The 11,858-nt window shown below is 42.6% G+C and overlaps 2 protein-coding genes across 2 annotated transcripts; one reads left to right on the top strand and one right to left on the bottom strand.

Moving 5' to 3' along the window:
* The first annotated feature begins 101 nt into the window (after window positions 1-101).
* Window positions 102-2,122, top strand: LOC108875177 (uncharacterized). The gene is made up of 6 exons (XM_018663922.2): window positions 102-336; window positions 416-553; window positions 651-743; window positions 854-1,045; window positions 1,137-1,216; window positions 1,728-2,122. The coding sequence occupies exons 1-6, from the start codon at window positions 328-330 to the stop codon at window positions 1,975-1,977; spliced, it is 762 nt and encodes a 253-aa protein (XP_018519438.1). The 5' UTR covers window positions 102-327; the 3' UTR covers window positions 1,978-2,122.
* Window positions 2,123-5,986: 3,864 nt separating this feature from the next.
* On the bottom strand, window positions 5,987-11,759 carry dnaja2b (DnaJ heat shock protein family (Hsp40) member A2b). The gene is given in 10 exon segments (XM_018663908.2): window positions 5,987-7,698; window positions 7,798-7,925; window positions 8,566-8,710; window positions 8,869-9,065; window positions 9,183-9,316; window positions 9,463-9,543; window positions 9,639-9,718; window positions 9,720-9,866; window positions 10,290-10,349; window positions 11,583-11,759. Coding segments are annotated over 10 exon segments (1,239 nt in total). The 5' UTR covers window positions 11,661-11,759; the 3' UTR covers window positions 5,987-7,509.
* Window positions 11,760-11,858: the final 99 nt, after the last annotated feature.

Here is an 11,858-nt window from a genome sequence, read left to right as displayed (position 1 = left end):
TTTCTATTCAAAGACCAAGAATTTCCTCGGAAATCTCCTCCAAATTTGCAGCAATAATCTGCTTCTTTCCAAGAAAATTCCTGGGAGATGATAGTGTTATGAGCAATTTATGGGCTGGGAGCCATCAACTTTCACTGGTGGTTCAGTGTTTTTCACACAGGTATAATGTGTTACTTAGTCATGTATCACATTTCACTCCTCTCTGTCTCCCTCTGACAGATACACTGTCACTTTTGTTGCTTGGTAACCTGATCCAGCTGTTGTCCAGAGGACTGCTGTAACCATAGTAATCGCCTGTATAATTTATCAGCCCAGAGTAGTGAAGACATGGAGCAGGTAAGATGTTTTGATGCTGTGCAAAAACTACCTTTATTTTCTGTGTGTGTGTAAACTACAACTAATATTTTCTTCTCAGGATTGTGTCGCTGGTCTGTATCAGTCTCTGGGTATGTCTGTCGGAGCGGAGTTTTCCTGTGAAGATGTGAGTCTCCTCTTCCACAAAGTGTTTCACGTTCCGTCCAACACTGATGAAGCACATACAGCTATGAAGAAGGTAACAACTGAAACAACAAACATCACTATCACAGCAGTTATCATTTTCGTTTATCGTAATGGAATTGTCTTAGTGTGTGTACCTTTGTCTGTTTCAGATTGCTGGAGGTGACAATAGCTGGTCCTGTGCTGGTGAAAACATTTTCGATGTTCTCTTAGAAATGGAAAGGGAGAGAGAAAATAAAGAAAAGGTACAATTCATTGCTGTTATTCTTTGCTGTTATGACAATATCTGAGGAATGCAGTAACCAAAATATTAAGGTTTTTTTTCACGACTGAGAGTTAATATATTCATCTTCAGCTGTACTGGGACCTCCAGCTGCTGAATGTTAGAAATCTCAACACTCTCAATGTGATGGACAAGCCAGTCATCATTGATCCTCATATCCCAAATTGCCTGAACCAGTACACAGATCCAAATACTTTCAAAAATGCTTACAACTCAGATACAGGACCCTCACACTCTTGCACAGTTGACGCAGACAGTTCACAGGTATGTGTTTGGAAGTGTAGCAGATTTTCTTCTACGTGTATGGAGAAGCTCTGTTCATTATTTTTGCCTCTCTTTTACTTTTCACACACAGACAGGGAAAATAATGGGGAAAAATGAGCAATATGGGAATGTGAGGAGGCTTAAGAAAGCAGCCAGGCAGTGCTGGGTGAGGTGAGCATAATTTGTTAAAGGTGAAAATTTGCTCAGCTCTTAGTTACAGGGGTTCTACTTGACTAGTTCCTTTTGGTAATATACCATAGTTCAGAGGGAAATATTTTTACTTGACTACATTATGTTTATCATGAAGAATGGGTTACTTTGCTGACTTAGGTTATACCTGTAAAACACACAGTAAGGTGAGCTCAAAATATGAATTGCTGCTACAGTTAAACAGTGTTTAACTGTTTGACTTAAAGCCAGTAACTACTTACCTACTGGTAATACCAGACCATATTAGGCTGTAGCAGTGAAACCCCACTCCTGTGAGCAACGATGCAGTTTATTTCTGATGAATTTAACTTTTAATATATCTGAGGAAAGTTTGTTTTCTTTTTTAAAATATTCATTTATTTCACTACTACAATCAACAACTTTATGTAATGTTACATGCTAACCCAAATACACTGAAGTGCTTGTTCACTACAATTATGAAGTTAACATGTGTTTGTGGTTATCTGCTTAGATTGGCATCAGAGGGTGTGCAAAGCATGCTACCCTCCCCCTGGCAGGGCCATATCCTGAAAGTCAAAGGTCAGGCATGGGGCTGTGTCTCCCTGTCAGACGTCCTCCTCTTGGTGGAAGTGAAGTATGATGTTATAACCCACTTGCTTTACACAGAAATGCTTCAGGAGCACCACAGTAAGAGAAAAACATCTCTGAACTGTCAACACAATATAACACAGAACAATTTCTTTACTTCAAGCACAACTTAGTCAGCATTACAGACCCTGATTCAAATGCTTCACAATCCTGTTTTCCCTTCTTCTCCACAGCTTTAAGTGTCTGGGAAACCTTGCTGCCATGGCAGCGACACAAGGAGGAGGAAGGGCTGGAGGACCTCACAGAGGACGCTTTGGAGTCAGGTGACATGCTCCGTTTGGCTGAGCTGCCAGGAGCATTCAGGATATACAGGTAACACACACACCAAGATTGTTACTCTTAATTTAAAATGACATGAAACTAAAAGTAAAACAATATTTCTCCATCACAAACTAATTTTAAAAAGAGATAAACACATAAAAGGGTGATTTTCAGTTTTTATTTCAATCCAGCCTGTATTGTTCCAACTGTAGAACTCACCTTTAATTATGTATAAAAACACAGACGGTGTACTTAATCAAAATTCAATTAAACAACATCACCCCCCCACCCCCCCCCCCCCCCCCCCCCGCCCCCAGCAATATTTATTGATGAATGAACTTAATGAATATCAATAATATCAAAAGCACTATAATATAACTTATTTTCCTGCAGGGCCTGTATGGGTGCATCTTTTACAAGCTGGGAACAGTCCCTGGTCTGCTGTTTTGCTGCTATATGAGTTACACACATCTCTTCAACAAGAAAGGGACACATTGACCATCCTGGGAGAGAGGTAAATACTTTACACACACTTCAGGTTTAGATTACACTGTTTTACAAGGTATTATTTGTACTTACCCTGATATAGTTGATTCATTTATCTTTTTCCTTCCAGGCTGAATGAGGAGAACCTGAGACTGTTGTGTCTATACATCAGGTTGGCAACTCTCAGAGCTCAGAGAGAAAAACTATCTTACAGTGCTCTCCTGGCAGCAAGGCAGTCCTGGGAGACTTGGTGAGCCAGCGAACACTAAGTGATAACAATTCAGCAGTGAATATTAAGATGCATTCACTGTCATCGCGTGTATATTCTCTTTGCACACTCAGTTTTACTTATCCTAACTGGCCCTCATGTATCTGTTTAGGCCACGTGTTAACAGTCCATGTCAAGCAGAGCAGATCGCCCTGTGGCTACGTGGTGAGGAGGAACAGCAAAACGAGGACCTGATTTCACTATCACCACAGCAGGTACTGTAAATGTGATAATGAACCACCAATTCTGAGACATATACAATGCGCCTTGTCATAATCTTATAATTAAACTCTATACATCATATTCTTTTGCAAGGTAAGATTTCTTTTCCCATAATGCTAAAGAATAAAAAGCATACACTACAGTAGAACAAAAACTCTGGCCTGCTCCCAGCAGGCAGTGCTGCAGTTGCTGGTGCTGACTCAGGAACAGGAGAGGAAGCACCTGGTCAAGTTGGTACGTGGGGTCTCCCTGGAGGATTTGCAAGGGCCAGGTTGCACAGTGCCTCCAAACGATGGTGAATCGATATTTTCTTCTTTTTCTGCTGCATGTATGTCAGAGTTGTCTTTGTTTTGTATCACCCTCATTTCTGTATTTCTTGTTTCCTGTTTCCTTATTCAGATAGTCATAAGCAAACTGTTTTAAGGAATGGGTGTATAAAAAGGCTGAGACAAATCCATGCCAGCCTGCAGACGCACCACGAGACTCAAACCCCCTTGGAGCAAACTAACTCTCAGCCCCAGCCCCAAATCCAGGCCCTCATATGCAGTAAACCAGCAGTGTGGTCCCAACAACAGTTGGAAGATTGTGCCCTGCTCCTTTTGACTCATTTACTGGAGCTCCAGGAGGCCCAAGCTACTGCATTACTGCCAGTATTGTTGGACAAGGTGAGTCAAGAAAAAAAATCCACATTGATAAACACTCTTTTAATAAAGCCCAAGTGTAAAAACAGTGATGTGTGTTTGTCAGAGTGCACAACATCTGCGAGTTCTACAAGATGAGTATGAGTCAGAACTTCAATCCCCGCGACTCACCAACCTGCTTCACCTCCTGATCTCAGATGCCCCTCTTACCTCCAGCTCTGTGCTCATCCCTAATCCAAACTTGATTGAAAACAGCAGCAATGAGCTCAGAAAGGAAGCTCAGTCCTGCAGCTCTGGACCAGTCGAGGCCCAGAACATCAGCGCCAGGCTGTCTGAAGTTACATCAGTTGTTTCAGTCAGAGGGGCGTACACAGAACTAAATGGAGTCCAAGCCACTGGTGCCACTGACAAACAGGATGTCTGTACAGGTACTGCAAACACAGCCAAACATAGATAATCATACTCTCACAGCCGCAGCTACAGTTTGCTTTGAATTCCCCCAGGTTGTGGAGCAGTCATGGAGGAGCTGCCCTACTTGGAGATCTTGTGCGTCTCGGATGCAACTCATCAAAGTCTCACTGCAGAAGGAGGAGCCCAGGAGGAAGAAGAGGGCAGTGCAACAAAGAGCCCCCAGAGTTATGAGAAACAGGGCTCTTTGATCACGCTTGCTTGGAGCAAACCGCCAGAGGATGACACTGACTATGACACAGAGGCTGCAGATGGGGGCACAGGACAGAGCCACGACAGCGAGGACAGTTTGAAGACCCAAGTCCAGCCCAGTGACATAAGCAGCACAGCTGAATACACGCAGTGTGAGGAGACTTCTGGCAAAAGCCAAGACAAGGAGTTGAAACCCACTTTGTTCCAGTCTGGTTCCACAGGTCACCATGACACACAGTCTGCAGAGAAGCAGTGCAGTGTAGGACAGGTACTCTATGAGTGAATAGAAAACCATAAAAAACTATATTATACATCTGGTTTTATTCCCTGTTTATATTGTCATTAGTTGACCTTGGAGGAGAGGACAGTGGTTGATCAACCACAGAGGGGGGAAGCTGTATCTGAGTGTGACCCGCAAGCGCATACCTCGGTAACAGAGACCCTGCCACATACTGATGACCTCTGCTCTGGACTGACCAGTGAGATGGCTGAAGCTGGCAGATGTCCCACCGCAGCAGAGTCAGAGCTATGGGACCTAAGAGATTCTGAACCCACTCATGCTGAGGACCATTTCAATTCACTAGCCACAGTAAGTCTAAGCGTACCAGAGCTTATTATGCACATTCATTTCTTTTATATGATTAATTCAGCTGTTTTTTTTTGTTTTTTTAAAGTTTGACTGTGGCCTCACAGAGAGGGTAGCAATGAGAGAATCCACACTGATGGACAGAGAGCGAGTGAGAGAACCGGTCTCAGTAATGGAGAGAGAGAGGACAATGCGCAGCCTGGTGGACATGCAAAGGAAGGTGGAACAGAGGCAGCAGAGAGACAGAGAGAGACAACTGCTGAGGGTGAGAGAACTGAAAAGAGCATTCAGTTCGTTGTGAAAAAGGAACACAGATGATATGTCACAGACAGTGTTTGTCTTTTAGGTTCAGGAGCGTCTGTCGATCATCCAGAATAGAAAGGCAGAGGAGGACCTGCTTGGCCTGAAACACACAGACAGGCTGAGGCACCTCACACAAGATTTACCACAGGTAAGCATACTGAGGGAATCTGTGTGCATGATTTTTTTGGGTAAGTTTTGCATTACAACCAATACCATTGTGTTTTAGGAGGACAAGAACCAGCAGAAAACGGTTGTCAAAGAGCGGCTGGAGCAGCTGAGAAGAGAGCGTTCTTATGTCATGCAGTCCAAACGAGACAGGTAAATGATACTCCTTTAAATTCGACATATGGCACCAACTTAGTGTTAACCACCATCCCATCTATTCCCTTTTATTCTATAGAAATACAGCAGGATTTCAGGAACTCCTGGGTCCAGTTGCCCTGCACAGTAGAGAAACAGAGGATGGAGCAGACTGAGATACTACAGCTGCTTTAATTCATGTGTCTAGTTGAAAAGGAATTTATTGTTACTCCCATTCAGATTTATGGATCACTAATTATTTAGTCTTTTAAGCCACTTTGTTTCTCAGATAAGTCTTCAAGTGTAATGCTGTGGATATTGTATCAGTGGTGGCCTTCCTGTTATGAAACAAAATATCAAGATTGTGCTATGAAATAAGACAGATCTCAACAAACTTGTAGTGACTGTTTATTATACAGTTTAATTATCATCTTGACAAACATAAGCATCAACAGTAACGTCATTTATCAATGACCCCTTTTAGTTGTGTATACATTATTCCCCTGTGGCCTAAATTACATACACAATGAGTCGCAGAGGTGCATGCTAGTAGTCTACAGAGGTTCTGTCCAACTCTCCTTCATATGAACATAACATTTATATATTGGCCATAATTCACTTGTGTAAGAAACAATGTTGTGACAACAGGAAGGACACTGCTGTAGACTTGGAATGCACCTATGGACTGGGACTGTATTTATTTACAGGTATATGGGGATGGAAATATTGTAACATGTCAAAGGACGCAGGTTTGGCTAACAGCTCTACAATAGGGAGAAATGTATAATACAGAGGGGTTGGTGAGGGCCCAGTGGTTTTCCTGCATGAGAGGAGAATCTCTCGGTCTTGGTGAGTAGAGGGAAAAAGACGGTCTATGTGGGAGAGATTCTCAGCAACAACAAAAAAACATTCAGTTTTTTTCCTCTTTAATTGACCCTATATATTGTCCACTCACTGCAGTCCAACACAAAGCAGGAACATCTATCACCCAAATAAGCCAGAACATTCCACAGCAGCTCCCACACACTGAGCCACTGCATTACACACACACATACAAAGTACACAAGTGTGTCCTCATCTCAAATGAAGAGTAAAGTTAGGTTCAAGTTCTGTGGTCTCGAACACACGAACATTCAAACGAACAAAGACAAAAAAGTTTGATTTCCAAACTAACAAAACATGGCGCCTGGCTGACAGATGCTATACTAAAGGCTTTAATATTCTAGCGATGTGACAGCTGGGGACTGAGTGGAACCTGTGAGCCCCATTTTTGAAATATGACAGCTCATGTTAGAGGATGAGGTGGGTTGAACGTGTGGTTCTCAGTAGGCTGTGCGGAGCACACACTTTTAGGGCTGTGATCAGGTTGGCTCTTATGACAGCAGGGCACTTTGATAGCAGTGACGCACTGAGATTTAGACAGGTGTGGTGTTTGAACCCTGGATCTACGTGTGCAAGATCTTCAGCAAGAAGCAGCATGCGATTTGTGTGTGAGAGACTAAACTACACCTTATACAAGATAGTCAACAATATTTGCATTTTTTACACTAGACTGGTGTTTCCCACAGTGAAAGGTAAAAGCCTAGGATGAAAACAGGGAGGTCCGAGTCAAGTTCATTCAGTGAACCTCTGCAAATGAGAACACCTTCTTGCCAGAGGCTTTGATGAGCACTACTGTCCATAAACACAAAAATGGTGATCACACGTCCAGCATCTTTCTGACTTATGGGCACCATGGAACTGAGGGTGGGTATATGTGTATATGTACGTGTGTCTATCTCTTTTTCATGGGGATCCTGAAAGGAGAGAGATGTGCATGTATGTGCGTCAAGTCTTGAATGGTGTTAGCAATGAGACTCAAGGAATTTTCATGTATTTATGCTTTTATGTATGTGCATGTCTTTATGTATGAGTCTTTCTATTGGTGTGCGCACTGCACCCCTGGGCCATGATGGCCGCCTTCCTCATCAGAACTATCATTGTAGGCCTCTCTTCTGGCTCCACCTCCTGACCCTTGACTCCTGTCAAAATCTGTCAGGTCAACTTCCTCCGCATCAGCTGCGATAACTGGATTCTCAGCACGAGCAGGCAGCAAGCACTCGAGTTCCTGAAAAGAATGTAAATATTTTTTTTTTTTTACCATAATCATTTATGTTTACTGGAGTTAAAATTGTGCAGATCGGGATATTTAACAATTGCAACTCACATTCAGTTTTTCAGGGCTAATCCAGTTGTTTTCAGGGAACTGGACGTCAAACTTGATGTAAAGGTCTCCTTTCTCAAATGGGTTTCTGTACTGAGGCATTCCCTCTCCCTTCACCATTCGAATACAGCCTGACACACAGACACACACACAAAAAGACCAACAGAAGAGTGTAAAGGCATGCAGACACAATTAGAATCTTATGATTAAAGTATAAGACTTTGGCTTCTGCATGCACTTCGACCTTTCAATTTATAAGCTGTATATTATATATTGTGACATAAGTTGTCACTCAAAAATTATATTAAATAAAAACATAATTACAAAGACATTTCTGTGCACAAAGCATAGTTAATGGTGTTTTGCTGACACTGTTAGTGCTAACCAGGAAATTACAGATTTTTTTATCAACATTAAAATGGCTTGTTAGCTCCACAAATGGTTGGCAGAGGAAGTAAACCTGGCTGCTACATTGAAAATTTACAAGCAATTTGGCTCCGGGCTAATGTTTATTTCTCACTATGCTTAGTTCCGCAAGCAGTCCTACTGTTATTCCATGTTTAAGGGGATGAGCCTGCCTTGTGTGGACTGCCTTTCCAAAACATTTATTTTACACTTTTAACCTGTTGTCCCAGAAATAAATGTCTGCACCACCTAGGAAACCGTAAATGTTGGAACAATTACCTCCTTTTGTTCAGTGTAATATCTACTAGAACAAAAAAGCAAGACCGTCATAAAAGCGATAAAATGAGTTAATGGGAACATGTTTACCTGGCTCAATGACCTTGCCAGGTGGGTACTTGACAAGCAACTGACGTCCGTCCAGGTGTGTGACAGTCATTTGGAAGCCACACAGAGCCTCAACCAGGCCAATACGTTGGACCATGTGAAGGTCACTGCCATCACGGCGGAATTCCTAATTTAGATTGATATTGAAAAAGGTTTTTGCTTAGGTTCATTGATAGAATTGCTCTTTGTAACAGCTATTCCCCTACCATCCATAATAACAACAATACATCTTGGCAATCATTATCAGAGGCATATTGTTTTTAAAAAAAGGCACAGGCAGGATACCTCATGTTCTTTCTCTTGCAGCACCAGCACTATATCTCCTGGTTCGACTCCTGGTGCTTGGTCTGCTTCCCCAGAGAATGTGATCTTCTGTCCGTGCCTCATGCCTTTGTCCACATGCACCTCCAGAAGCTTGGTCTCCTTACACACCTTATGACCCTCACACTTTCTGCAGCGGTCCTTCTCGTTTATAACCTCACCTGCGCAAGTGCACATACAGACGTAGGACAATTTCAGAGAGCGGTTTTGCTCGTGATTGCCTATTATCTGTTTTTACCGGTATGTGGGTCAGTGTGTGGGCGTTGTGGACATATTACCCTCTCCGTTGCAGTCCGTGCAGACTGACTGCATCTGTTGGACCATCCCAGGGGCCAGCTGTCTAATCATGATTCTCATACCTCGTCCTCTACATGCCACACACTTCTGCACTGCTCCTGCCTTACCCCCCTGACTAGAAAGCAAACAGTAAAATGTTGGCATTGTTTTATCTATGCACAACAAAATGACTGCAATTACAAACCATCAGCTTGGGCTTTGAAAGTACTGATCAATATGCTATTTTTTATCATTACACTGAAACATTAAGAGCTGACTCACCCATTACAGGCACCGCACAGCACGTTCTTACTGAGCTGCAGTTTGGTGGTTTTGCCATTGTAGAGGTCTTCAAGAGAAACTCTGTGTGACAAAAGAATTATGAGTTGTGTGCAACAACATGTTACACATTTGAACCAGCCACTAAAGCACCCAAATGGAATCAAAGTAATACTTACTTCAGAGGGTGCACCATATCATCTCCTCTCCTCCTGCCTCCATTGCGTCCTCTGCCCTGTCCCCCCATGAACCCAAACAAGTCCTCCACCGAAAATGTGAGAGAAGATATCATCCATGCCGGGCCCACCGCCTCCTCCCTCCCGCAGACCCTGCTCTCCATAGCGATCATAAAGCTCCTTCTTCTCTGGGTTTGTCAGTACTTCATATGCAAAACTGATTTCTTTAAACTGGAGAAGAAAAAAGAAAAAAGATCAGACAGCCTGACACTGTGCAGGATACAAAAACAGACATACAGCAACGCTACAATGAAGACCAACAAGTTTTGTTTTTGATGAGCCCATCTTACAAAGTAAAAGACATTTTTAAAAAAAGACTCGTCAACTGTGTCACATCTGCAGCATCTGAGGAAATAAATCATAGAGCAGTACAAATCAAAAACTGATCCACTTTTCTCCAGGGAAAATCCATTTCATGTACTGTACTCTGATTTGTACCATGTGTTAATCCTCAAAGAATTAATCTGTGTGATTATGACAAAATAAGTTGACATAATTTCTTGACTCCAACTGTTGAGAAACTGAGCTGATGCTGTTGCTAACTATGGTGTTGCTGCTGTTACCATGTCATGCTTTGGTGTATCATCATCATACCTTGTCTCCAGCATCAGGGTTCTTGTCGGGATGGTACTCTTTGGCCAGTTTGCGGTAGGCCTGTAATAATCCAAAAATAAACGTGAACAACGCTGTGTGAGTGTCCTGTAGCTCAGTTGCCAAATGTGTTAAATAGCTCTGCTAGCAAATCACTAACCCTATTAACTGTCCTTACTAGCCAAAGACTTGACTTGCGGGCCTGCTGTCAAAAACATCAGGACACCGACAAGAGCATCGCTGCTTTTGACATCTCAGTCACTCCAGTGTGACGAGGATGTCAACAAAACTCCGTCCGAAAATCTCCATCTTTTGAGTTGTCCTGCTTTAGCCACAGAAATGTGGATTGGTTTGACAATTAACTATCATGATGCTTTGGTAAATCCAGGAACATTCATTTTGACATTAAAAGTGATTGTGAAAATGAAAGACACCGTCGCTAGTAGCTACCATCCACCATGTTGAATTTTGGTAAGAAAAACACGTGAGATAACATGCGTTTACCCTTATACAGTTTAAGTCCAGAATTAATTAAACGAGTTATTTGGTTGTTTAGAGTTACACAATGTAAAAAGATTACACAAGCGGTCAGAAACATATGGTAGAGTCTCACCTCGTGATTAAACGGGGACGCAGTGTTTAGATTATATACCATTCGTGACTGTCTGAATGTTTGAATTGAGTTTGGAGCCCACAGCGATGTGCATGTTGTAAACTACAGTAGCTACACGACGGGTGACATTAACGTTAACTACTAAGTTTATCCACAAACGTTATCTCAACACACATTTAACACCAGGTTTGGCTTCACCAAATGTTACACCGCTGTAATGACACAAATTGCCTTATTTTCGTGGTATATTTATCAAGATGAGCTGTGAAGATAACAATTCTTGCTTCGTTACTACCCGACTTGGTGGCGGCTATTTGCTGGAATGTATCATCTAGTAGCCGGTAAGCTATCACACTCGTGGTCAGCGGGGTATTTCTTGGTTTTAGGGCTAGCAAACTCAATCTTTCCGAATGGACTTCTGTGGAAACGGTGAAAATGACAAGCGCTGTTAATAATTCACCATCACAATGTATAGCTTTAATGTTTATCAAAAAATACCGAGCCACGAAGTACTTAGCGGTTATCTAGGCTACCTTACTGGCTAGGCTAGCAAGCTAACAAGCTGCTGCTGAGCAACGTTCATTAGCTTGTTTCTAGGCCATTTATTTCACTGATGACCTCTCTTCCTCCTTTATTATCTTCTTACTCTGACAAATTTCCTTTTCGTTTCAGAGTGTACGTACCTTTTTGAGTTCATTTTCAGAGGCAGATGGTGAAACTCCAAGGATGTCGTATAGCTTGGTATCCACAACGTTCGCCATGATGCTAACCGGCTACCACAGAAAGACCTTCTGCGGAGGTTCAGCTGAGCGACGAGCCGACGCAAGATTCACCGGCTGAGGCTGTCCAGGGTTGCCAGATACTACACACACACACACACACACACACACGCACACAAACACCCACTCGGAGTCAGATGCCAAAAACACAGCAGTCATACTTTACCAAACACAGTCACA

The sequence above is a fragment of the Lates calcarifer genome, linkage group LG10 (assembly GCF_001640805.2).
Source record: "Lates calcarifer isolate ASB-BC8 linkage group LG10, TLL_Latcal_v3, whole genome shotgun sequence".
In the NCBI taxonomy this organism is placed as follows: domain Eukaryota; kingdom Metazoa; phylum Chordata; class Actinopteri; family Centropomidae; genus Lates; species Lates calcarifer.
Note: the sequence above shows the minus strand (reverse complement) of the source record. Positions and strands in the feature narration are given on the sequence as shown.